The sequence below is a fragment of the Chinchilla lanigera genome, unplaced genomic scaffold (assembly GCF_000276665.1).
Source record: "Chinchilla lanigera isolate Chin_1 unplaced genomic scaffold, ChiLan1.0 scaffold00069, whole genome shotgun sequence".
Classification (NCBI taxonomy): Eukaryota; Metazoa; Chordata; class Mammalia; order Rodentia; family Chinchillidae; genus Chinchilla; species Chinchilla lanigera.
This window is the reverse complement of record NW_004955470.1, coordinates 855,658-883,626: the sequence shown is the minus strand read 5'-3', so window position 1 is coordinate 883,626 and position 27,969 is coordinate 855,658. Positions and strand designations below refer to the sequence as shown.

The 27,969-nt window shown below is 41.9% G+C and overlaps 1 protein-coding gene, 1 long non-coding RNA gene and 2 gene segments (V, D, J or C); all 4 read left to right on the top strand.

The window, feature by feature from the left end:
• The first annotated feature begins 118 nt into the window (after nucleotides 1–118).
• LOC102021963 lies at nucleotides 119–9,422 on the top strand. Its single transcript, XM_005400823.1, has 6 exons — nucleotides 119–222; nucleotides 346–688; nucleotides 6,383–6,390; nucleotides 7,450–7,724; nucleotides 7,945–8,068; nucleotides 9,091–9,422. Exons 1-6 carry the CDS (start codon nucleotides 168–170, stop codon nucleotides 9,420–9,422), a joined length of 1,137 nt encoding a protein of 378 aa, XP_005400880.1. The 5' UTR covers nucleotides 119–167.
• Nucleotides 9,423–14,320: 4,898 nt separating this feature from the next.
• LOC102018590 lies at nucleotides 14,321–14,865 on the top strand. The segment is given in 2 exon segments: nucleotides 14,321–14,411; nucleotides 14,533–14,865. Coding segments are annotated over 2 exon segments (375 nt in total).
• Nucleotides 14,866–19,145: 4,280 nt separating this feature from the next.
• LOC102021650 lies at nucleotides 19,146–19,739 on the top strand. The segment is given in 2 exon segments: nucleotides 19,146–19,250; nucleotides 19,435–19,739. Coding segments are annotated over 2 exon segments (354 nt in total).
• A 4,320-nt stretch (nucleotides 19,740–24,059) lies between these two features.
• On the top strand, nucleotides 24,060–27,514 carry LOC102018379. Its single transcript, XR_263455.2, has 3 exons — nucleotides 24,060–24,152; nucleotides 26,921–27,038; nucleotides 27,134–27,514. It is a non-coding gene; the product is annotated as an uncharacterized LOC102018379 (long non-coding RNA).
• Nucleotides 27,515–27,969: the final 455 nt, after the last annotated feature.

The following is a 27,969-nucleotide window of genomic DNA, read 5'->3' as shown; positions in this document are numbered from 1 at the left end:
CACTGGGCCAGGGCTGAGATGAGCCCGCCCTGCAGCTGTGCCCAGCCCCGCCCAGCCCCGGCCCTCCCCTGCTGATTTGCATGTCCCCAGAGCACAGCCCAGGCCCTGAGGACTTCTTCACAGGCTGTCACACGCTGTGCAGGACTCAGTCCCAGTCAGGACACAGCATGGACATGAGGGTCCCCGCTCAGCTCCTGGGGCTCCTGCTACTCTGGCTCGCAGGTGAGGAAAGATTGATCTTGCAATTTAGTCTATTTAGAGATGTCTGGTCAGAGTTTCCTGGCTTTTCAGGGAGGTTCTGCTTCCCCATGGTTGTGCTCATATTTGTTATGTTTCTAATCTCAGGTGCCAGATGTGACGTCCAGATGACTCAGACTCCATCCTCCTTGTCTGCATCCGTAGGAGACACAGTCACTCTCACTTGCAGGACCAGTGAGGATATTAGTAATGGTTTAAACTGGTATCAACAGAAACCAGGGAAGCCTCCTAAACCCCTGATCTATGGTGCATCTTATTTGGAATCTGGGGTCCCACAGAGGTTCAGCGGCAGTGGATTTGGGACAGATTTCACTGTCACCATCAGCAGCCTGGAGCCTGAAGATGTTGCGACTTATTACTGTCACCAGAGTAACAGTTTCCCGCCCACAGTGATACAAGCCATGACACAAACACCCAAGGAAGCAGAAGTGTGAGTTTGGGCTGCCCCAGCTGCCACCTCTGCTGTGTCCAACTGCTGAGAGCAGTTCTCAGATGCATCCAGGCTTGGAAGTTCACTTGGAGGCTTTGGCAGAAGGGGCCAGAGATTCTCCTTTACACCCTCTCTTTCCTTTGCTTCAGCTCCAGCAGCATAGACATTGCAGCACCTGTCCTGATTTAATGAAGGACACAGACCAGTACCTCTGAGCAGGGTGGGTGATGGCATCATTTTGGATTCAGACAATAACAGAGAAGCCCTTCTATGCATTCTGAGCAAGAATTTTTAAAAGCTTGCTTCATTTTTTAGAGTAGATTTAAGGCCACAGAAAAATTTAAAATACACAGGTGGCTCTGCCTACATGGCTATGCAGTCTAGTATTAGCATCCAATTACAGTTTTGTTGCAAACCATCAAGATCTATAGACATGCAAAGTTCATCGTTCACATGAAGGTTCACTCTTACAAAGGTGTAATAACACATAAATACGGAGGTTCAGTCTTAGAAACATGTAGTAACACATACACAGCATTTTGATCTGATGTAATATCGTGTCACTGCCCTAAAAATCCTCTGCATTCTCCCCGTTCATTGTCTTTTCCCTCATTTCCTGTAAGTCATTTGTGTGTTACTGTTACTGTAGTTTTTCCTTTTCCAGAGTGACAGTCTTGCTTTTACAGTATAGAAGCTTTTAGAAAGGTAATCTCAGAACACACTGTATTAAGAAATACAATAATTTAAAAATATTGAATAACATCTTACTACTGACAAGACTCCCTTTATACCTTCTATGATTAGCCTGATATCATGGCTTAGTGATGGCTTTGAAACAGAAACTTTCAATGTATTGGTTGTGTCTCAGATGCCGCCAGAAATACACAGATTTGATTGGATGGAGAGTCTACTGCTATTTTCAAAACATGAGGAAGAATTTTCACAATCTTTTGTTCCTATCTTTAACTGGATTTTCAGGTGGAAATTTAGAACTCTCACTGTTCTTCTTTTGTATCATTTAGAGCCATTCAGTATTTCTCTAAATCTAGCTTGGGGTCTTTCTCTATCACTCAGGAGAGTCTCCAGCAGGCTACCTTTGGTCTTGAGCATTTTAAAGGAAAGGAGGCAGCTTCATTTCATGGTGAAAAATACCTCCTATCCTCATTGTCAATCTTCCCATGTGATTCTTATGACTGCACCATCTGAACATCTCCCATAAACACAGTATCTCAGCTCAGTGTGAACAATAGTTAAATCTTCTGGAAGACCATGGAGGTGACCTAACACAGGATCCCCAGGATGCTGTTTATTTTTCCATCAAAGATGGTTGCAGCAGTGGAGGTGTCAACCACTTCACAGACACAGTGTTCAAGTTCTGTACTATTTTTTTTCCAGAGAAAAACTCAGATTCAGACATAGAATGCATCCCCTCTCTTACCCCATTTCCCGCTTCCTCATCCCAGGCATATGGTGTTCTTATTTATCTCCTACTTTGCAGTAATTGTTCATTTCTTCTCTATTCACTTTTGCCTTTTCAAAGGGCTGAATTAATGAAGATAAATTCTAAACATGTCAAGTACAGAAACATTGCAAGAAAATGGTAATTAATAAGTGACAATGCATAACTTAATGAACTCTATCTCTTTTGGTTAGTGTCAAATGTCAATTAAGGGAAATCTTAAACAAATAAACAAATAAACAAACAAATAAAATACCAGGAGCACCTAAAACTATCAATTCCTGATGAAAATGAAGAACTTATGACCTCTTAGCGGAACTGTTTTGCACAGGTTTAGAAATTTACTATCCTACCTAACAGATGCCCTCCAGGCCTCTGAGTAAGGTCCTTGAAAACAACAGTTCACACAGCAGGTTGTGTCAGACTAGTCAAATTAACTTTATTCATAACAGCCAGAAGTGGAAAATACCCAAATCCCCATCAGCACATTCAGGAATAAATTATAGTATTACCATTGTTAAATAGTACTCAGAAATTAAGATCACATTATCTATACAAAATGAATTGCTCTAAACAATTTTTATAATTACTTCTTTTGTTTGCTGACTTCATTGGTTTTCTAATGTTTAACCTTTATCCATTTTTGTATTGTGCTTTGCATATTTTATTCTCCCTTTCTTTTATACCCCCTCCTGGCATTGCCATGGTTTCAATTTCCTCTGGGGCAGGATGGCATATGCCACCTGGTGGGATTTTCAATCTTGAGAGTCTTCACCATTTTTAACTGTAGTGCTGTAGGAAGTGTTGGGACACAGCCCCTCCTTCACAAAACTGCGATCCATGTCCAATCACAAGCTCTTCCCTCTGCATCAAGCACCACCCCTTGTGAGGTCTTTCCCTCCCTTCAATACAATAAAACATCATGTTTGTATTTTGTAGAACCAATATATACTTAATTTTCTAGAACTTCTTATTTTTATAAACTTATTTTTAATTGCCCCATGAAACATTTTCAACCTGAAAGAAGTGCCTTCACTGAAGTGAAATGGGCCATAATTTTTCCAATTAAAAAAGAAATGTACTAGTTTTGCATTTAACAGTTTTTCATTGAGTGTTAAGATTTCTAAAAGAGAGTTACAGCCATCATGTGAGTGATAAGTTTATACGAATAAAAAGGACAATTTTCAGTGGCCGGACCTATTATTGTAGTAGTAATTGAGGGACCAATGCAGGATACAATATCGGCATAAATGATATTTAATAGAGTGGAGTCTGAAATTGTTAACTAGCAAAAACTTCAAGCACTGGATACAATATCTGGAGATGTGAGACCAGGGAAGGTCTCTGTGATCCCTCAACATGCGCTCTGTGGCCACATAGTTGAAGTCAACCTGCAAGGACCAAGGGAACAATCACAGGACCTGCAAACATTAGAAGATTACACCGAATCCATGAAGTATTTACTGAAAAAATATTTTTTGTCTCATAGGCAACACAAAAATGAACCAGCAATATAAGAATCAGATCCTTGGGAGATTTTACTTGCTTAAGGGTGGAAATTATCATCATATATTTCAGCAAACATGTCCTGGGCCACATGCATGGCACAGACTTTGCCCTCTGTTCAGAATTTGGAGGCCTTGCTGTGCACCCTTTGCTGCTGCTCTGCATGTTCTCCAGAGCTCCTGCCTGTCACAAGCTCTTAAAAGAATTTGGTCGCTATCTCAGGACAAGGATCAACCTGAAGCAGGTGTAACAGTGAACTGCAGACATGGAGTTATGGCCCTCTGAGTGCTGGTGCTCTGGGTCCAGGTGAGACAGCAGCATGTAGAGAGGCTTGTGTGACAGGGTCCATAGGACCCGGGAGTCTGAGGTTGAGACCATGTTCATCGTGCCCACTATGCACTGTCCACTTGGTCAGCCAGCATCACTCTTACTGCGAAGACCATGGTGTGGGACATCACCAATTGTGGGGCATATTTGTGTCTTATTTCTACATTTACATTCTAGTCATAATGTTGTAGGTTCTAGGGTCCAGCTTCCCTTTCATTGTCGCTAAGGGAAATGGTCTCCATCACTTTCCTTGCAGCAGCAGAATCCAGGGAAGTTTCCAAAGATTCAGCAATGTGCCGTGTCTGCCTTGGCTTGGTTCTGTGTAAATTGTGCTTTGGACACAGATTTCATGCTCAAAGTACCTAAACTAAACTAAAATTAGAAGCATAGTTCCTCAATTATACTAGACTCAGTTCCAGCAGTTAATAAAAATATGTAGCTCAAGGCTAGGTGATTGATCAACACAAATACATACCTTTACATCATTTTGGCATCACAGTTCAAATTGCATATGTCACTCACAGTGCTATAGCCAGAGCAATAACTTCCCCAACCATAATTCCTTAGGTCCAGTAGCCCCAGATGTTTTCTTGGCTGTGTTCATTTTGTTCATTTTCCCTCTATACTGAATTAGTATTTGTTTCAGAATGTGCCTTGTCAAGGACTCAATTCTTTTCTATGACAGTGCTATTATGTTCCATTCCTTCTGTGAATATAACTTAGAGTTTTGTGGAATGGGGATTATCTGATAGCGTTTCTCTATTGAAATCTATAACCTGACATTTGACTATTGCAAGGTGCAACTGAGTAGGAAAAGAGGAAGTGGAAAAGGTGAAATAATGTTATTCCAATTAGGAGTTTTCTTGGGGAACCGGGAATATAGCTCAGCAGCATAAATGCTTGCCTGGCAAGCCTGAGGTCATGAGTTTGATTCTCGATACAAAAAAAAAAAAAAAAAAAAAAAAAAAGGGAGTTTTCTTGGAATGAGGAGAGGAGGAAATACGAGGTTAGTTTTGTTTCTCTTTTCATCTTAATAGTGTTAGCTACTGCATCAAATGTAAATTTAAGAAGCTTTTCCTGTGCTGTAACTCAGAAATTTTCCTCCTGCCAACAATATAATTTTGTTTATTATCTTGGAGAGTAATCCCAGAATAACTAACAAATATTAAAAGGATGCACAGCTAGTTTATTTTGTTGACAATATTTTAAGGGAACTACTTATACCTAAGTTACAAAGCTCTAAGTAGAAGCAGAGAAACACCTCAGGCTTAAAAATTTGACAAAAAAGCCAAAAAATATACATCACTATGGATAATAGAATACTTGTAGGTTAAATTAAAGCTAAGTCACAAATGAACCAAATTATACAGATGTAAGTTACAAACTCACCAAAAGATATAGACTTAAAAACCCAACATTTAAAAATTCTAAAATATGAGGGCTTATCTTAAATAATATTTAGGATTTTTTGCTATCTTAAGCTTGACCTCCAATGTCTGGAGCAAAGTATTTGCTATTCTGAGAAGGTCGCTGTCTTTGTGAGCTTTATGTATTATCATCTCCTCTTTCTGTGTGGGCCCCATCAATCCTCTTGGTCATTTCCTGGTGTGAGTTATCACTCAATCCTGCCACCAAGGAATCACCATTTTATTAGCAGGTAAGCTCCTGTCCAAGCGAAGACTGCTGTGCTCCGTATTAGCAATTGTCTGGTTCATTATTTTCTTTCAAAAAGTAAATTCAGTTGTTGGCTGAGAGATTTTAAAACTATTAGACATGAATCTGGTGACCCAGGATGCGCTTAGGGCAGTGGTAGGGAACCTGTGGCATTGGTGTTATTTGTGTTATTATGTTTTGTATGTTTTCTACACTAAAGCCTCAGTAGTCAGGTTTAACTGCAGTACTGGCACTTTTGATAAATAAGTGGTTTGGGGGTTGCAGTTTGTGTACTTGTCTCTAAAGGGTTTGCCATCACTGCCTTAGGGGAAGGAGGTGTTGGTGGAAGCAGGCATGCACCTAGGCATTCCTGGGCTAGCTGTGATTCCTTCCTCACACCCTGTGCAGAGACTGTGGAGACAGAGTGGACGGTGGTGTGCAGGTGGTGTGCCCAGCGCTTCTGGGACCTTTTCATAGCTCAGCTGCCACAGCTGCAACCACTCACCAACTGCTGAGTGTGCAACAAGGGAGCTGCTGGGGTTCTCACAGGCTGCTTTGGAAGGGTTTTAGGATGGAAATCATGGGGCTGGTCTCACAGATCTGAATCAGGAGCCCTCAGACTCCCAACCCTTCCTAGCACCCCCCCCTGCAGGGTGTTTGAGTCCATCCCCTTTGCCAAAATTACATCTTCATCATTTCATGTGGGTCAGATGCCTAGAGCTAACTGTGCTTGCTCACTGTCTTTTCAGAACATCAGGTAAACTGTTAGTCTTTTGTCCTTAACTGTTGCATGACCTTTTTAGAAGAATCATTTCAATTTTCTCCAGATTCTTACCTGGTAGTTAGTAGTATAGGATCAGCTTCATGAACATGGGTGAAAAGATTGTTTCAAGACATAAGGGCCCCAAACCATAAGGCTTGTTATGTTATAAATAGTCTATGAGATGGCAAACAAAGCCCACAATAAACAAAGCCCAGAGGCCTCATGCTAGAAACGCTGGGACTGTAGAAGTGATACTTTCCCATTAGGGAGCCACTAAGGCAGGGAGCTCTCTGCCCAGCTCTCTAAGCTCACAAGGTTTGGGGTCTCTAGGGGTAATGGCCAGGTCTTCCCCATCTGCCAGTTCTTAATATTTCCTGTTTTACTTTGTGATTGGTAATGCAACTGGCTATGATAACCTTTCCAGGGAGCTTCTCAGGCTAAACTATGTGTGAGCAGAGGCCCAGAGTCAGTGAGAAAATACGTCCCATAACTGATGTGGGAAGCAGAGTCCACAGAAGCTATCTCCATTCACAGATGCAGATCGGGTGCGCTAGTGGTGTCCCATAGCAGAGAGGACTCTAGGCAGGGAGAGAGGCGGTGATTTCAGGCCTGATCCCTTGCCATTCCCTGGAGTCCTCAGCAGTGAGCGCAGGTCAGTGCTTGGTCCACAGGGGCTGAGCATGGATCTTGAGCTTCATGCTGTGCAGACTCTACACTGGGGCAGGACCAGATGGTGATGCACCCACTGAGAGTTCTTGTGTTCCTGTTCAATTTGCCAGAATTTATACTACTATGTCAACAAATAATAAAAATCGTTACTACATTAAACTAATAGCTAAGGTATCACATGCACACAACAGATTTACATATTTATTTGTGTAACATATGCTGTTTGTCTTTCTAAGCAGAACAAATGCTGAGTGAGTCAAGACTCTGGGAATGGGGCATTTTAAAAATTTGACTTCTTGGCCTCCACTCATACTGAGAACAGTCAGTCCACAGAGCCAGGCCCAGCTCTGATGTTCTGGCCTCTCACGGTCCTTCTCCTTTCAGGGACTCTCAGCTTGCTTTTGCACCCAGAGGTGCCGAGCAACTTTGCTCCCTGGATCCCCTGCCAAGCCGTGCGATGGGCAGGGTCCCTGATCCCTGCTGGTTCCCCACAGCCCAGGCGAGAGCCCAGCAGCTCTCAGCACAGCAAACCTGACCTCAGCCCTGATTTGAAATCCCTGTTTGCAAACCTCTGCATTTCATTCCAGGCTGAAAGCTCTCCTGGCTTTGAATTCCTAGGCCTCGTTTCCACACTTTCTAAAACCAGCATTGCCACTTGGGTAAGTAGATTTATCTTAATTACCATCCTAGTCCTGCTTGCTCCAATGCCAGTAGATGAAGGTTTCCTTCAGAGCTCTCTTGAAGATTCAGTATAAGTTAGAGGCATTGGGAAAGTTTAAAAAGAGACTTATAAAAATTTAATGTATTCACAACCTCCATCTCCTCTTTCCTTTATTTGATTAAGCACTGGCCCTGACCTGCTGTGCCTGGTAAACACAGATGAGCCTCTTGCAGCCCAGGACAGGAGCAGGGATTTGCACAATGATGCAACCATCTCAGAAATTAGATACAGGAGAAATCAAGAAGATGGACAAGTACTCGGAAAGGTTTCAAAATAGGGCAGGTGAAAAGCTTTGCCTGAATTTCTTCCTGAAACAGTTATAGGAATACTTGAGGCTTAGAGACACTGCAGCCTTCTTGAGACCCTGAGGCCTTATTAACAACACTGACAATTCTGTGGCACACCAGGAATAAAGAATTTGAAGCCTTTCCATTGTCTCAAAGCTTTTGTACCAATTTTAGATTCTCCAGAATTCAGACTTCCATTTATGGTTTTAACAATTACCATAGTTTCTACTCTTGTCCTCTAAAGCAATTCTAAGGTATTCTGAGAAGCAAATTAACACAAAGAACCTGGCTCTTTGCTGGAAGACAGGCAACATTATATGCTCCTTGTGTATTTTGTTGGAGTCTCAGATCTGGAGGACTGGAAACCATAATTGGTCATGTCTTCTCCTGTCATCTCAGTCAGGCTGTGATCATGTGTAGAGGACCAAGACAAGTTCAAATGGTTTATAGATTCTACTCACTTCCTGTCTTCATTTCTTTTTCAAAATATCCTATGAAGTAGCCCCTTGCTTTGCTAAATTCCTCCTTCTCAAGGGTCCATAACAGAGAGCAGTGGTGAAGGAACTCAAGCAAAGTGTGTTCTCAACCGTGTAAAGAACAACAGTTCAGTCTGCCCACGGGAGAGCAGCCTGATTCTCTCCTGTGCCCCAAGGGAGACACATATTCTGAAGGGAAATCTGTGCTGCTCTGGTCTGAACAAGGACACCAGGAGACATTAGGACTATACTGAGATGGGGCAGCCCGGCAGCTGTGCCGATGTCCCCTCCTCTGGATTTGCACGTACCCAGAACACAGCCCAGGCCCTGAGGACTTCTTTATAGGCTGCTCACACCCTGTGCAGGAGTCAGTCCCAGTCAGGACACAGCACGGACATGAGGGTCCCCGCTCAGCTCCTGGGGCTCCTGCTGCTCTCTCTGCCACTTCTATTCAGCACAGTGTGTCAGTGTGGCCTGGCCCTTCAAGGAGGTGTTTTATCATGATTATCTGTGCTGATATTTGTTATGTCTGCATTATCAGGTGCCAGATGTGACACCCAGATGACCCAGTCTCCATCCTCCTCATCTGCATCCATAGGGGATCCATCAGTTGTCTATAGGACAATCGTCAGTTGTTGGGCCAGTGAGGATGCTGAGAAATGGTTACACTGGTTCAGCAGAAACCAGGGAAAGCTCCTAAACTCTGGATCTATGATGCACCCAGTTTACAGCCTGGGGTCCCAACCAGGTTCTTCTGTGGCAGTGAATCCAGGACGGATTTCACTCTCACCATCAGCAGCCCAGAGCCTGAAGATGTTGGGAATTATCACTGTCTACAGACGGGATGAACCTCCCACAGTGATACATCCATAACTTCAACCAGCCAGGGAAGCAGAAGTGTGAGGCTGGGTGGCTCCAGCTGCTCCTCCTGGTGTCTCCACCTGCTAAGCACATTTCTCAGATGCAGCCAGGCTTTGCTGGGCACTGGGAGGTTGAGGTAGAAGGACGGAGGGAGACTCCTCTGCACCCTAACCATCTCTCCTCCTTTTCATTTCCAGCAATGCAGACATCACAATGCCTGTCTTGGTTTAATGCAGGCACACGTGAGCATCCCTAAACAGCTCTGGTTATGGCAGACTTTTGGATTCAGACAGCAACAGAGAAGCCCTTGCATGTATTCTACACAAGAATTTTAAAATGTCTACAACGTGTTTTAGACTAGATCCAGCCATGTGCTATGTGTACCTTGGCTGTTGTATATCCCAGCCAGGTGCAGTGTGAAGGACAGACTCTTGCATAAAGTCTACTTGTTCCTAGAGATATTACTGAATACTCCATCTAAATCTGTGCTGTCACACATGATAAATGCAAAAAGTACATTAGTAGATAAAAGTCAATTAGAAGTAAAAGCTTAGTTCCTTGATCATACTCTATATATTTCTAGTGTTGAACAGACTTGCGTGGCTCAGGGCCAGGTTGTTGATCAATACAAATACACATATTTATGGCATGTTAGAAAATCATTTTGTTCAGCACTGTTAAAATTACCCTATGTCATGCACACTGTTACAGCCAAAGCAAAAATCTCACTGACATTTACTCCAGTAGGTCTGGTGGCCCCAGATATTCTCTTGGCTGTTCAGCTGTTTTGTTTCCTTTCTCCCCCATACTGAGTCAATATTTATCTCAGGAAGTGCTGTGTCATAATAAATTTAAGGAGTCAACCCTTCTCTTTAGCACTGTTACTGTGTTATAAAAACAGTTTACAACGCCATCCTTTTTGGAGTACACCTTAGAGATGCGTGGGATGAGAGTTACTCATAGCATTTGTCTATTCAATCCATAATCCAAGCGTTGTTTGCATATTAGAAAGTGATGGTGACTAAAAAGAGCAAGCAAGAGGAAGAGAGGGAAATAGTATCCTAACCAAGAGTTTTCTGGCAATGAGTAAATGAAAAAGTGTGAGGTTACTTTGCTTTCTTCTCATCTTGGTACTGTGTTAACCACTGGTTACAACTTAAGCTCAGGAGGTGGTTCCTGAGCTGTGACTCAGTTTTCTTCCTGCAAGCAATATATCTACAATTGTGTTTATTACCTTAGAGAGAATAAGCAGTAAATATGAAAAGAAAGTATTCCTAGTTTCTTTTGTTCATAGCATTTTAAGGGAAATACATGTTACAACAGTGACAAAGCTCTGACTAGATGCGATAAAAAATAAAAAAATTTGAATATTTAAAAGTACAAAAATTTATATCATTACAGATAAAAGTATAATTGCAATTGAAATATAAAACTATCACAAACGAACCAAATGACACAGATTTATATGTCTAATTAATCAACCCAACTATATACCCTTAAAGAACCAACATTTAAATATGCTAAAAATACGGATAAACCTGAAGAATGTTTAGTTTTAGTACCATCTTCAACTTGAACAGAAATGTCTGTGGCAAGACATTTGCTATTCCGAGAGTGTTCCTTTGGTTTTGAGCTTTATTTATTATCACCTCCTTCTTTGGTTTAGACATGATCAATCCTCTTATAAGCTTTCTGGAATGAGTTAATATTTGTGATACAATGAACAATACCTGCAATAGCAGAGTCACCAATGTACCAGCATGGGGCTTCTACAGTGGCAATATTATATTCCTATCCTTCAAGTTCATTGTTTACAATGAAAAGTCAAAGAAGTTGTTACCTGAGAGATGTTAAACTGTCAGACTCGAATTTGCTGATCCTGGAGGCCTTTCAGGGAAGGAGGTGTTGGTGGAAGCAGGGATGTGCCTGGGTCCAAACGCTAGCTGTGATCCCTTCCTCACACCCTGTGCAGAGACTGGGGAGAGAGGTAGAGAGTATTGCACAGGAGTCTAGCACTTCTGGGACCTTCTCACATTTCAGCTTTCACAGCTGCAACCATTTGCCAACTGCTGAGTGTGCAACAAGGAACTGCTGGGGTTCTCACAGGCTGCTCTGGAAGGTGTCCTGGGAGAGGAGGGATGGGATGGGCTTATAGATCTCTACCATGATTCTTCCATCTACCACCATCTCCTGCAGGGTCTTAAGGGCCTGTGGTGTTTGCCAAAACCACATGCTGGTCATATCGTGTGGGTTACATGTTATGTTCACTGTCCTGTGACCATTATCTTTATAGAACTCTAGATGAACTGTTAGCCTTTTGTCCTTGGTAGTTGGGAGATTTATTAAGAGGAATTACTTGAATTTTGTATAGAAACTTGCCTGGTAATTGATAGAATAGGATCAGTTTCATGAATGCAACTGAAGCTATCAGTGAAGGCCTTAGGGTACCAAAATGAATAGGGTGCTATGTTACAGGACTTCCAGTAGAGGGCGAACAGCCGCACAATAAACAAACACTGAGGCCTCATCTTAGAAACACTGGGCTAGTAGAAGTGATATCTCCCTTTAGGAAGTCACTAAGGCAGGTAGCTCTCTGCCCAGCCTTTAGGACTTACGTGGCTGTGGGGTCTCTGAGGACCATGACCATGTCTTCCCCATCTGCCGTCCTTAGTGTTTCCTGTTTTACTTTTTGATTGGCAGTACACCTGATTATGATGACCTTCCCACGAGGCCTCTGTCAGCAATGACACTGGATGGGTTCAAGAACAAGGGCCACAGCTGTGAATGTGGCCAGCTGTGAGTGAAGTAAGAATAAAATGGCCTCATGAATTCAGAAGTGGAGGTGACAGAACCCACAGAACTCAACTCCATTCAGAGACGCACTGGATAATCCCTGAGAGGAGGGGAAGGGGGGCTGGGAGAGGGGCTGTGACTGCAGACCTGCCCCTGCTGTCCTCCAGAGTCCTCAGCAGTGAGTGCAGGTCACTGCTTGTTTCACAGGGTGGGCTGAGGGTGGGTTCTGAGCTTCGTGCTGCTCAGACTCTGCAGTGGGGAAGGATCAGTAAGTAACATGCTGACGCTGGGGTCTCACTGTTCAGGTGCAACTTGCCAGAATTGAAAATAGTATGTTACACAAGCAATTAAAGGATCATTTATAACCACATGAGATTAATAGTTAATGTATTGCATGCACACAGCAGATAAACAATTTACATATTTATTTGTGTAACACATGCTCTTCATCTTTCTAAGCAGATCAGAAGCTGAATGATCTGAGACTCAGGATGGGGATATTTGCTGATCCTCTTCTTGGCCTCTGTTCATGAGGATCAGGAGGATCAGCTGCTCAGGTTCTCACTCAGGAAAACCTTCAGCTCACAGAACCAGGGCAGCTCTGTGGTTCTGGTCTCTCACGGTGTTTCTCCTCCTGGGGCTCTCAGCTTGGTCAGCACCCAGAGTGTTGAGTACTTTCTGTCCCTGGACCCCTTACCAGGTGGCACCATGGGCAGTGTCTCCTGTCTTGCAAGCCCTCTGCCACATGGGTCAGGGGAGCAGCTCTCAGCACTGCAAGCCTGAACTCTCCCTGGGTTCAGGTCCCTGTTCCAAACCTCTCCCTTTCCCTCCAGTGCTTGAACATCTGTTAAGACCCTTAATTCACTGCCCCCATCTCCACCGTTTCGAAAAGCACCCTTAGCACCTGGATAAGGAGGATTTGTTTTTCCTGCTATTCTGGAGCCCTGCTTGTTCCTCACAGAGCAGATACAGTGTTTCTTCAGATCTTTCTTCTCCATCCAATATAAGTTAGAAGCACAGGGTTATTTATTTTTAAAGGACCTAGTAGAAACTGATCCCTTTCCCAGCAGTCATCTCTGGTTCCTTCAGTTTATTCAGCAGCAGCTCGGACCTGCTGTGCATGGCAGACACAGATGAGCCTCTTGCAGCTTTGGCAACGGCCGGGATTGGGAGGCTCCTGTGAGCATCTCAGAAGTGAGATGTGAGAGGAATGAAGAAGGTGCACAGGTGCTGGGGAAGACTTTCATACACCTGAGATGGGAGGAGGAGGTGAAAGCTTTTGCTCGGATTTCTTCCAGAAACTGTTTTAAGAGTCCTTGCGGCATAGAAACACTTCAGGTCTCTTGTGATCATGAGGCCTTAGGCCCAATCATGAAAAGTCCAGGTGTTGATACTGTCAAAGCAGGAAAAAAGGATGTTGGTCCTTTCTACTGTATCCAGGCTGCTGCTCCATTCTTAAATATTCCCACACCCAGACGTGTGTTTATGATTTTAAATACATCCCGTTTCTTGCATTGCTTCTGAAATACTTCTAACTTGTCCTGAAAGGAAAATGGAGAGCAAGAACGTGGCTGGGCCTTAGAACTGCTTTGGTGGATGACAGGCAGAAGCAGGTGCTCCTGTGTCTGCCTGGGGAAGCCTGGGGCTAGAAAGCATAACTGCCTAGGTCCTCCCCTGCCCTCTGAGTCATGCTGGATAATGAGTAGTGGAACCTAGACGAGTTGAAAGAGTTTATTCATTCTGTTCTTCTCCTGTCTTTACTTCTCATTCTATACCTAAGATTGAGACAGCCCATTTGTTTCCCTTGATTCCTCCTTCTCAGAGGGATCATAATATATAACTGTGGTCCTCAGGAAAAGTGCATTCTGAAATGTGAGAACAAGTTCACTGCGCTCGTGGGAGAGCAGCTGGATTCCGTCCTGTGGCCCAATGGAGAAACACATTCTCTGCGTGAAATCTGTGCTGCCCTGGTCTGGACAGGGACCCCAGAGAACACTGAGCCTGTCCTGAGATGAGCCCGCCCTGCAGCTGGGCCACACCCCTCTCAGCCCTGCTCATTTGCATATCCCAAGAGCACAGCCAGCTGCTTGAGGACTTCTTAATAAGCTGCTGGTCTCATCCTGCATGGGAGTCAGTCCCAGTGAGGACACAGCATGGACACCAGGGTCTCCACTCCGTTTCTGGGCCTCTTGCTGCTCTGGGTCCCAGGTAAGGAAGGACAGCACCAGGAATTTCCTCAGCTCACTTGGTCAGAGTTGCCTGAGGTTTCAGGGAGGTCTTGTTTTATCATGAATAACTGTGATGATATTTGGTATGTTTCCAATTTCAGGTGCCAGATGTGACATCCAGTTGACACAGCCTCCATCCTTACCTGCATCTGTAGGAGACAGAGTCACCATCTCTTGTCAGACCAGTCAGAGTGTTAATAAATACTTAAACTGGTATCAGCAGAAACCAGGGCAAGCTCCTAAACTCCTTATCTATGATGCAACCAATTTGGCCTCTGGGGTCCCATCCAGGTTCAGCGGCAGTGGGTCTGGGACAGATTTCACTCTCACCATCAGCAGCCTGCAGCCTGAAGATGTTGCAACTTACTACTGTCAACAGAGTAGCAGTTGGCCTCCCACAGTGATACAAGCCATAACATAAACCTCCCAGGGAAGCAGAAGTGTGAGGCTGGGCGGCCCCAGCTGCTCCTCTTGGTGTCTGCAACATCAGAGCACATTCTTTAGATGCATCCAGGCTTTGAAGGTCAATGCAAGGATTTGGTAGAAGGGTTCAAGAAAGCACCTCTATTCCATAAATTTCTTTTTTTTTCTCAGTCCTGGTTTAATGAAGGACACCAATCCAAAGTACACTGGAGTCATGTGGATTGTGGCATCATTTTGTATTCACAAGGCAACAAAGAAGCTCTTCTATGGATTCCAAAGAATAATTTTTAAAGACTTTCATCACTTTTAGAGATCTATAGTCACAAAAATATTTAAAGTACAGAGGTGTCTTTTATATCTCAGCCCCTACATCTATTCAGTATATCATCACAATAAATTACAATTCTGTTGCAATCAGTCAAGATCCATAGTTCACATTAAGGATGCCTCTTGATGTTGAACATTTCACCAGAAAATGCATGTATAATGACGTGTATCCAACATGACCCAATGTTGTTTCACTGCCCTAAATACCACTATCTTCTCCCTGTGCATCTTTTTCTCCCTCCAATTGGTGTAAGTCCATCATCCCTTACCATGCCTGTAGTTTTTCCTTTTCTAGAAAGATGAAAACTTGAAATTTACAGTATGGAAGATTTTCAAAAGCTAATCTCAAAATACACTGAAAAGGAACACAGAAATAAAAAATAATGAATAATATATATTGCTACTACCAACACTCCTTTTATAGCATCTATTATTATCTCAAATATCTGGGCTTAGTAAAGGTGTTAGATACTTTATTATGCAATATGACAGTGCTTTCATAGTATTGATTGTATCTCAGAGGTCACCAGAAGTGTACAGATTACTTGCACTGAATGTTGTGTCTACTGTAATTTTAAAAGTTGCAGAGGAATTTTTAAATTCTTTTTTCTTTCCAGTTGATTTTATTGATGCACCCCTGATACAAATTATGATGCCCATGCAGTCATTTGGATTGACAGGCTGAACACCGGAACTCTTGCTGTTTTTTTTTTTTTTATATCATGCAGATGTATTCACTTTTTCACTGAACCTAGTACAGTGTCTTCCTCTACCAGTCAGGGAAGTGCCTTTGCTCTTGTTGATCTGTTTTCTGAGAAGTGAAGAAAAAAAGAGGTGGTTTCACTGTGTACTGGAAATATATCTCCTGTCCTTACTTTTACATCTGTACATGCGACTTTTAGGACTGTGGCACTTGAACACTTTCCATAAACACAGCATTGCAGCCCAATGCGAAAAATAGACTTAGTTCTTTGGGAAGACAACAGGATGTGGCACGGTTAACACAGGATCACTAGCATGCTTTTTATTTCTCTAGTCAAGATGGTGGCAGCAGAGGTGGTTGCAGTCATTGTAGGGACTCAGTCTTCAAGCATTATACTAATGTTTTCTCCAGAAAAATCTCAGATTCACCAGTAGAAAGCATTCTATCTGTATAGTGTGTTCCCTACTTCCTCATTTCACTGAGAGGATGTTTTTATTTATCCCTACTCTCCAGTTTTTTCTCTACTAATTTTTGCTTTTTCAATAGAATGTATCAATTAAGATTAGTTCTTAGTATTCTAAAGCATGCCAAACACAGAAAAATAGCAAATGACCTCTACCTCCTCTAGTTACTACTGTGTATCAATCAAACAAAATCTTAAAAAGCAAGTGGTGTGAACATCTTAAATGCTCATTGATTCCTGGTGGAAACGATGACCATATGACTTCCTAGGAGAATAGCTTGGCAGCGTCTTAAAAACTTATTGTCATCGTGTCACACCGAACAGTAGAACTTTCAGGCCTTTGGCTAATGTGCTTGAAAACACCTGTTCACTCAACATCTTGTGTAAGACTATTGAAACTAGCTTTGCTCATAAGAGCCTCAAGTGAAGACCACATAAATCGTCATCAGTGCATGAGCAATAAATTATGACATCTCCACCCATTAAATAATACTTAGAAATAAAGAACATCACATTATTGATACCTGAACAACATGAATTGACCTAAAAATAGCTATGTTATGTACAAGTTGGAAGCCAGTAGGGAAAAGAAGCTATATAATTTCTCTTGAATGAAATTCTCGAGAAGGAAAATCTAATATATAGTGATAACTGATAGACCTGAGTTTGGTAAGTCCATGAGGTCTAGAGGAAATTTCTTTAAAAAAAAAGAAGGAAAAAGCTTTGTTTATTATTATTAAAGCTTTGCTTTGCTTATACCACTGGAATTTTCCCAGGGTAAACTTGATAGAGTTTACACTGACTCTGTAATTCACTTTGGATGGTATGAACAATTTAGCAGTGTAATTCCTCCAATGCATGAACATGGAGTATCTTTCCATTTATTTGTGTTTTCCGTAATTTCTGCCATGACTTTTAGTGGAGTCTAACTTACCAGTATTTCTTTCCTGTGATTGTGTGTGCATGTTTGTGTTCTGTTTAAATGTTTGCCTACTTTTAAGGCCTAAAGTTACTTTCTTGTGCTTTCTCCCAAAGCTTCCCAACTTATACTTGTAGACTATGATATTCCATAAATTCATATTTTTACCTGATGTCAGATGGATCAAAATTTTTCCAATATGTGCTTGATTTCATTTTCATTTCCCATTGCTCCTCATCATTTATTGCAAAATAATGGCACATGAATGTATAATTAACTTTACTATCTTTGTAGAAATGTGCATATCCAGCTCTTTTTTCCTGAACTCTTCCTTTTTTTGCTTGTTCAGTTTATTTATCTTTGTTCCTATGGTACACACCACTGTCTTACTGGAGTTCTATGTTAATCCCCACCCACTTTTGCAATGTTGGAGGTCGAACACAGTATTATGCTATACTGTTGAGCTATATCCCCATTCCCTATAAAAGTTTTAATATATAATTTTATTCATATTCTATTTTTTTTTTTTTTTTTTGTACCAGGAATCAAACTCAGGACCTTGTGCTTTCCAGGCCGGTGCTTGTGCCACTGACCTATATCCCCTGCCCTCATATTATATTTTTATTCCTTAAAATTTTTGTGCCTATTCTAGCTTCTTTGACATTTCTTCTATATTCTAGAAGCTTCTCATCAATTTATTTTTTTATTTCTTTATTTTAAAGATTAAAAAAACCAACAAAACAACAATGGAGACAAAATCAAAATAACACTAAAAGAAGAAAAACGATACATGACTTCAAAACAAAATGATAGGAATTAACAGTGATTGCTACATTACATACTGTTCTCTTCCATGAAGTTGCTCAGTCCACCAGACATAAATAAATCATTTGTAGATTGACTGGATTTCATTGCATGAAGTATATTTTGTATACATACATCTTTTGAGAAAATTAAACTTAAATAATACCAAGTTTTCTATTTGATGAACATGGAAAAAAAATCTCTATCTCAATATTTTTTAATTTACAAGACAGTGAGTATATTGACAGTGAACCCAGAGCCTTTATGAAATTATTTTTCCAGTGATTTTTCAGTCTTTAGGAATTTATGTAAAAATTTTGTTGTAAATATGTGAAGATATCCCTTTTTTCCTTCTATTTTTGAATTGTATTACTTTGCCTTCTTACTGTAATTCCTAGCACCTCAGTATAATTTTGAATAAAAGTGACAAAAGTGGACATACCTTTATTCTTCCTTTTCTGAAGAATAAGTACTCAAAATTTTATTGGTGAACATGATGTTTTTAGAGACTTTATTAAAAGTGTAAACAGAGTTCTGCAAGATTGATGCATTGCTGGTCATCTGTGCAGTTGTGTTTGTCCACTGACCCACACTACTGAGCCTAAATGAATGCTGCCCTTCACATATTCTCAGAGGGTAAGGCTGCATTGTGGACCCTGGGAAATACGGCAGAATTGCAAAGGAGAAGCATGTCTGGAAGACAAATTTCATCCAAAACCCTGTTTCAACCAGACACAATTAGGTACATAGGGAGATGATGAGACACATTAGAGGTGGAGAGAAACAACCCTATAGGCTTCTATCTTGTTCTTCATAGGTTTGTACTGAACACCATCTGGCTGAGTCTAGAGGTTTGGTAAGACAGGAAGACAACAATGTCAAGTTCTGTGACCACAGAGGAGAAATACTGTGCTCAGGCTGAGCCAAGGGCCTTCTGGCCTGACCACCTGGGCATGGCTTGCTCAAGTGTGGACAAGGACAGGCCAGCGTTTCCGCAGCTGCAAGCTCAGCTCATCTGGCTCCTGCTGCTTTGCATGCTCCTCCCAACACCCACTGCTCTTCAGAGCCCATATCATTGTCTGCGCCAGAGCTCTGGGGAAGATCTGTACCAGGGAGGACCTAGCGTGCACCATGAAAGCTCTGGCTCAACTCGTCTGTCTCCTGTTACTCTGGGTCCAAGGTGAGGGCTGTGTGGGATAGATTTGCATAACTGTGAAAACTGAATGTTGGCTCCTATGTACAGTACTAGCATCTCTGTTCAATAAGCACAGTAATGTAGATCAATGAGTTTAGCTCTACTGAGAAGGCAATTGGTATGACCTAGAGTCCATGGATGACATTTCTGTTTTATTTTTCAATCTCAGATTCCACTGGACAAATCCTGTTGACCCAGTCTCCAACCTCCCTGGCTTTGTCTCTAGGAGAAACAGCCACTCTCAGCTGCACAGCCAGTCAGAATGTCTACAGCTACCTAGCCTGGTACCAGCAGAAACCTGGCCAGGCTCCCAGGCTCCTCATCTACGATGCCTCCAGCAGGGCCACTGGCATCCCAGCCCGGTTCAGTGGCAGTGGGTCAGGGACAGGCTTCACTCTCACCATCAGCAGCCTGGAGCCTGAAGATGTTGCAACTTATTACTGTCAACAGTATGGTAGTGGGTTCCCACAGTGATTCAATGTGAAACAAAAACCTCCCCGAGACATTGGTCATTGTTTTGCTCATACCAGCTGTTTCCTTTATGGACAGCTGCTGTGGTATCTGCTGAATCCTAACATTTCTGCCTCAATCTGAAAATCTTATGATTCTGAAAAGTAACTTGCTGATAAGATTTCAACTGAAGACAGACTTTTCTTCTGAGTCAGTTGCATAGCCATCTTCAGGAACAATTTCCCTGCCATTGATTTCACATCAGACTCATATAAGATATACATTTTATGTCCAGTACAATAAGGTAATACAATAGCCAAGAAAATGAATTACATTACACATATGTGAGATTTACCCTACCAAATTTTTAGTTTCATCAAATTATACATAATAATAATAATAACAATAATAATAAATTATATATATATGTGTAATGTCACTAAATGTAAGCAGTCTGAGAGTTTACAAGTTCATGCATTCTTAGTGACCTCGTGGATGCCTGAGTCACCCTGGCCTTGTTTGTCCCAGAAAGTATTTAAGTTCCAAACTATTCAAAGTACATTGTACTATAATAGTGGTTCCCTTTCAATCTAAAGATAAGGAACAAATCATGCAGTATTCATAGAATAAGGACAATTTTCCTCAAAGTCTTTTTTATCTCTATGAATATATTGAAGACGTTGACAGTTTTACTCCCTAAAAGGTGAAACAAAAGCAAAGAAAAAAAGCGTACATCTAGTCCTTCTCACCAGCCCATTCAGTGGGGATGAGATGTATAAAATTCAGACAGAGGCTGAATGTTGCTCAAGGCCATCCACTTAGTCTAAGGGCATCAATAGATGTTTACATGTTAGTACTCCAGCTTTATTCATTGTCTAGAGGAATACGATGACTGCTATTGGTTGCTTGAAAAAATATGTTAGAAATATCTTTCCAACTTCAACAAAAATCCTCTGGAATTCAATGTTATTTGGATTTTTGTCTCTTTTACAAATACCTAAAAAATAACTTAAAGGATGAAAAATTTATTTCCGTTTAAAGTTTGAAGATTTCAGTCTAGGGTCAGCTGGCTCCATTGCTGTTAAGCCTATAGCACGGCAGAGGAAAGCTGCTCACTTCCTAGCAGCCGGGGAGCGGAGAGAAAGGACAAGAGCCAGAGAAGGGCGAAAGGCAGAAGTATAGTACCCAGGGTGATGCCTCCATCAGGTAGGCCCCAGCTCCTAATTTTTTATAATCTCCCAATAATTCTATCAAATTACTATCTCATCAGGGGATGAATCCTCGGGTAGAGTTAGAGACCTCATGTTTCCCTCACCTGTCAAAGCTCCCTCTGAGAACACATGAGATTTCAGGGGGACACATTAGATCTAGACCATAATAGAGCTTGAGTTATACTCTCTGTTGTCACATACGCATCCACATGGGGTGGATAGGGGAGAGAGAATGCAAGAGAGACAGAGCTAGAGACAGAGCTAGAGACAGACAGAGAGACAAGAGACACTGCTATAACCTTGCTAAAGGAATTAAACAAACTAGATATGTTTATTCTTGTAAAAGTACTGGGGCCTTGGATAGGGTCAGGAAAACTGTGGTTCTTTGTTGGAACTAGGCACTTCCAGTCTCAGCTCAGTGTGCAAGAACTGTAGTGTCTGTCACTAACCTCAAGGTGGAAGAAACTGCAGCATTTTCTTGCCAAGGGGTGGACTTGAGCAGGGTGGAGAGAAGAGCAAGATCCCTCAGTCACATTGCTCACCAGACAGTTGCCATGTCCCCTTGGGTCTTCACACACTGTTGCACCCACCAGGGGATTTGCATAGTGCTCACTAGGGAGGACTTTCCCTACAAGTCTGAAGTAAAAGCTCAGTTATAATCTTGCTGTATTTATTCAGACTATTCAGTTCAGCTTCTCTAAATGAGGGACCCCACTCAGCTCCTGAGGCTGTTACTGCTCTGGATCCCTGGTAAGGACAGGGACAGATGAGGAAGGAGGTGTGATGACTGGGGTGAGCTCTGGGGCCTAGCTGCTGCACATGTGTGTTCTGTCCCCATGTGAGATGAGCAGGTTTTGTCCTCCAGGATGGGGCACATGAGGTTAGAGAGTGAGGGAAGTTCCAGAGGGAGGATGGACGTGCCTGCTCTGGTGGAGACTGACAGCGATGCAGGGATATGATGTGGAAGACTTCGAGAGGCCCCTGAATGCTTTTTCTCATCACCTCTAGCCACACTGGGTGCCAGAAGCAGGAGGGACAGCGAGGTAATACAAGTGCCCTGTGAGCAGCCAGCCATGATGACAGAGAGAGTGGACTAACAGCTCATCCTGGTCCTCCCTGTCTGCCCACAGTTGTCATGAAAACAGTGTCAGAACCAGAGAATTTATGCAGACTGATGCTGCAAAAGTTAGATATTGAAAATTTCACATGTGGCATATATTTTTTATAGAACTAGGTTTGGTAATTTTGAGATATTTGTATTTTCCACTTATCCAAGTTCTAAAACCTGCTTTACTATCTATTCTTTTATTAACATCTTTGAGACAGCACCTATTTTTTTTCTTTTTTTTTTGAGACATGGTCTTACTATTCATTTCAGGCTGGCCTTGAACTCAGTTTGTAGCCCAGGCTGGCCTCGAACTCGAAGTGATCCTCCTGCCTTAGCTTCCCGAGTGCTGGAATTACAGGTGTGCGCCATCACGCCCGGTTTAGCATTCTATCTTTATGAGGAATATTCTGTGAATAATTAGTAATGCCCTTTCCCCTTTGAATGTTCAGATGGACATTTATAAATCCCTTATAGCTAGAAGATTTTAATGCCAAGAATGTCTGATATGTTTCAAACGCTGTTTGCTGACTGAAAGGGGAGTTTTTGCAATTTCAAATATGGGCTTTGAAATTTAGAAGGACAAAAGGAAAGATGGACAGCATAAAGTTTACCTCAAGCTTCTGCTATGATACCTGATGTGAGATTAAGACTTAAGCTGGTGAGGTGCAGTAGCAGAACACATACAAGGTGCTCAGTTCTCAAAGGGGGTCAAAATCATGAAAAACGAGGGATTCCATACAACTGAAAGGGGATACACGGGAGACTCAGAGGATCATCACACTGCTCGCTACAAAGAAACCTTAAAGTTCAGCGAATTAAAGATGATGAGACTCCGCTGTCTCCGAGAGAACAGCCCCCAAGGAAGCAGGTGTCTGCTGTAGGACAAGGCGTTCTCTATGAGGTCACTGGGTGAACAGATGGTTCTGTCGCCCACGGCCCTTAACTTCCCTCTCTCCTCCTACATCACTGCTCCTGCTGCATCCACTCCTCTGCCAGCACAAGAGATAAAAGTATGACAATCACCCTCTTCTTAAAATTAGTGAAACTCAGGCTTCTTATCAGTTTTAATCCTCCTGATAATTTGAGAAATTATCCACTGAGAGGATCTGTTGATAGACTCACCAATTTTTTTTTTTTTTGGTTTTTCTCCGGTACCGGGAACTGAACTCACAACCTTGCACTTGCCAGGCAGGCGCTTTTTGCGGCTGAGCTAAATCCCCAGCCCCTAGACTCACCAATTTTGATTAGGGTTTTTTGTGTGTGTTTGTTTGTTTTTTTTGTCCTTGTTGAGACAGGGTCTTGCAATGCAGTTCAGGCTGGCCTTGAGTTCACTTTGTAGCCCAGGCTGGTCTTGAACTTGCAATGATCCTCCTGCCTCAGCCTCCCCAGTGCTGGGATTACAGACCTCTGCCACTATGCTTGCCTTTGATTAGATTTCTTTGTGCTAATCTGAAAATGTATTTACAGGAGCCTCGGAAAAAAATGTTGTGAGTATAAAGTACATTAGAAGGAGCAGCACTTGTGAAACAGCCATTTATTATTTGATGGCTGCTGTTCCAAAATTGGCTGTGACTCTACATCCTTGAACAGGGAGGTGCTTTTTCCTTTAGTCTTTTCGTCTCTTCATTGTCTTGGGTTTTGTACTGCTCAATGTATGAGATGCAATTTATTTATGATAAATGTATTCATTTTCACTATAGAAGTTATTTTCTTAGAATTGCCACCTATGATTTACCATATCAAACATAAGAGGATAATTCATATTTATGCTGTTCTATTTGGAATCAGACATAGAAATGTTATTCTTGTTCAGTTTCTTCTACTTTAATTTTGTATTATTGTGGCTATATATAGCTATGTATGTTATAGAAACCTCACAATAGAATTTCTGTCTAATATAATTTTATATGTATAAAGAAATTGACAAATAAAAGAAATAAGCATATGTTTATGTAGTTCTTTTAGTTAATCCTATCAACATTCTAATTTATCCTTTATGGTTCTTATTTTTTTACGCAGAACTGAGTTACTGTCTGGTGTCTTCTCCTTCCTCCAATACAACTCTGTCTGTGTTCTGATTGACAAATGTGTTCTATTTCTCCATGTTATGGGGCCAAGGTACAATTACACGCATATTTTATACAATTGCTTCTCAGATCACTGAGAGGAGGAAAGTACTCTTTAACTCTCCTTCATGCTCTGTATCTTCCGCTTTCCCCTCTCTCCATTCCCTACTGTCACCTATTCCACTTCTTTCTTCACAGTTTTTCCTGTGTTCTAGGAATCTAAGATAAGTGAGTCACACAATGTGCTTTCTTCTGTGAAATATTCTATCAAGGATAATTTATAAGGTGAAAACATATTGTAGGATATAGTCATGTGCTGCTTAATGTTTTAGCCAATGACAGATCACATCTATGACCGTGGTTCCATGGGATCACAAGGGAGCCAGAAAATTCATATCACCTAGGGATACTGTAGTCAGTGCCACAAGACAGTGCACTATTCATGCATTTGTGGTGATAGTGGGATAATCAAACCTACCACTGGCAGTCATATCATTACCTATAGCATATAGTACTTAATAATTATCATAAAATGATTATGTTACTGGTTTATGTGTTTTTATACTATACATCAGGTCATTATTATAGATAGTGATCTTTATACTTATTTAAAAGCTCCCTGTAAATAACATGCTGTGTTACTCCAGCAGCAACCCCACACATCTCTTCTTTACCTCACACTGACTGTATCATTTTCTCTCATCCTTGATGTATAATTCATACTATTTTCTTTGTCACGACTCCTAAGAATGCAAAATCCACTGCAAGTGTTGGTAGTAAGAAGCTATGTCAGGAGACTGACGTGGAAACAAAGTTAAAAGTGATTAAGTACCACAGAGGTCACTGAGAGTTGTTAATTGCTGGTCAGGCCTGTCCCATCCCACCAGAGCTATGACCTTTTGGAACAGAAGACAAGTGACAGAAGCTGTGTCACTGAAAACACCTGGAGCCGCAAAAGTTTGATAAGGGCCAGTCTCAGATACTGAGAAGCCGCTAAGGACTTAGATTGAAGGCCAGCCTCAGAATTGTATCCCTCTCACTGCCACAACAATCGTGGTCAAATCCCAAAGTGTGTTTGCAGTTTTCAGAGGAAAGGATGGACTTCAGTAGGATGATCACTCTGAAGGATTCTAAGGATTAGGTGAAGGCAGCTGAATGACTTTTGGAAGCTGCAGAGATGCTGACTGTAGAGAACCATTATTTGCCAGAGCAAATTCTCAGTGTTCTGAAGAGATTCTTAAAATGACTTTCACACATAAAGATGCAAGTCCATGCCAGATTTCAGTGCTTTAAAGGAGAGACAAGTAATCTTGTTTGGGGCAAGGTTGTGGTCAGTTTTGAGGGCAAAACTGAAACCCTTGTGATCTTGAAACCCTGGATCTTCAAGTGTGTTAATAAGCACACAGTGCCGGCGTACTACAGGCATGATAATGTTGTGGAGAGTCCTGCTCTCTTCCAAGGTGCCTGCTGGGTAGCTATGCTATTGAAATGGAGAAGTGCTGTTCTCACAATAATGTCCCTTCAGAATTGTCCTCCTTGGTGACTGTGCCCTGCACATCTTCGTTTACTGGTACTCTTCATCCCCATATGAAAGTGGCAATTCTTTCTCCAAACACTGTCTCTTTAGTGCAACCAATGGATCAAGGAGGTATAGGAGCTTTTACAGTTCTCTGGCTGAAAATACACATACTGATTCTCAATCCCCATTTAGATACTCTAAGTAATGGTGGTATGAACACAAGTATGCAACCATCCACACTGCTCTCAGTCCCTGCTTTCACTTCTTTTGAGTGTATACCTAGGAGGAGTAAAATTGCTCAGCCTTATGGTAGTTTTACATTTAACAACTTGATTAACTGGCAGAATGTCCTTCATAGAAACCACATTGTTTTCCTTTCCCACTAGGAATGCACATGTTTGCAATTTCTCTCGAGCTTCAGTCGCACTGCTGATTTTGTAACTGTAGAGTTAGTGTTAGGTGTGGAGTACTGTTTCATTGTGGTTTTGAATTTTATTTCCTTAATGAGTTGTTAGACTGAACATTTTTTATTTGCTGATGAACACTTTTTATATCTTCTTTCTTTTTTTCCTTTTGTTAGTACACCTTTGCAGTACATAATGATCTCATCCGTGTCGGGGACTGGTACATGCACATAACACATTTCAACTCCTCATTTTTCCCCCTCTCTACCACCCTTTTATTTTCCAGCATCAGATTCATTCATTCATGAGACCTTATAAAGTTAATTAACATTTATACAGATTGAAAACCAGACAAATAGGCCATAGAACATACAAAACATCTAAGACAATTGTACTAAGTCAAAGTACACTTTTAGATGCATTGTCCATGCTGGATTACAACGCTCTTTGGAAAAATGAATACTGAAGTCCATAACCCATATACATTTGTTGTTGAACTTCAGGAATTATTTATATATTCTGGTTAGGAACTACTTCTTGGATATACGATTTTATAATACTTTATTCAGTGCAGTACTTGTATGTCTGTTAATTTTCTTAATGGCATGCTTTGATGCACTAAAGTACTGAATTTTAATAAAGTCAAATTTGTCTACTTTTTAATCTGTTGTCTGATTTTGTGCATATCTGTGCAAAACTTTCTAAATCTAATGTAATGAAGGTCTTACTCAAGGCTTTCTTAAAAGTATTTTATAATTTTATGTCTTCTATTTAGATATTTCATGCACTTTAGTTGATTTTTACAGATGATGTAAAGTGAGATGCAGTTGGCCCAGGTGTGAAAAGTGTCCCACCAGTGCAATAGAGACTCCACCTAACATGGTTCTTCCTTCTCAGTATTTGAGGTGCAAAGTGCAACTAGTTGTCCTTCTCCTGAAGAGGATGAGCCAGCATGCCTCAGACTTCTGAAACTGACATCTTCTCCAATGTACAGGTTCATGCGTTCGCATAGGATGTAAGTCTCACTCTCTGCAGCAGTTGTGTATTCATTAGATGCCCAGATTCATGCTAATATCCTGTTATGTAACCAGCATGATGTCATCCATATAGGGTTGCATCTGTGATGCTCTGTGGGAAGTCTGCATGACCAAAGTTTCTTCCAGCTACATTGTGACAGAGAGCAAGAGGGTTAACGCAGGCTGTGGCCAATTCTGAGGACCTGAGCTCATTCCAGATGACAGCAGACTCGACCACAGGACTGTGACTGATTGGATCTGCTCTGCTACTGTGCCCTGACTCTGGTCCCACCTGGGGCAGCTCTTCAGAAGGCCAGCACCACCCCTCCACAGATGGTCAGCTGGGGGGACCTAATGCCCTCTGAGCTGGGACAGGGAGAGTTACCACCTGACAGATGTAGATTCAACTTTATAAAAGCAGGAACCCAAATCAACTGCTCTGTTGAAATGAGTGGCCATAGGGACAGTGTGTCCATGTGCATAGTTACAATCTAGGCAAGAGATGGTAGGCTTGCTTGGGCTCCATTACCCAGATCCCACAGGACACCCTGGGAGATCCAGCAGGCCAGAACCCCAGGCCAGGGTAGGGAAGCATGCCCAGGTGGGTGTGAACCTTAATTGCCTTCTGCCCTGCTTGAGTCCTCTATGAAAGGATGATGAGGTGCTTGGGTTTGATAACGTGGTGAGCAACATGCACAAGCAACACTTAGGAGGCAGTTAGCAGTAGATTCACCATGCCAGGTGTCTGTTTTCCCTCTTACCATGTGCTTAGGTGTTGCAGTAACTCAGCATGTGGGGTTTCATGAATGGACAGGTGAGATGTCCCTTATCTACTTGGTCTCAGCTCCCACAGGGAGCTTCCTAAACCTACCACTCTCATTTTACAATTTCAGGTCTTTCCCAAAAGAGTATCAGGGAGTCCAGGAATGT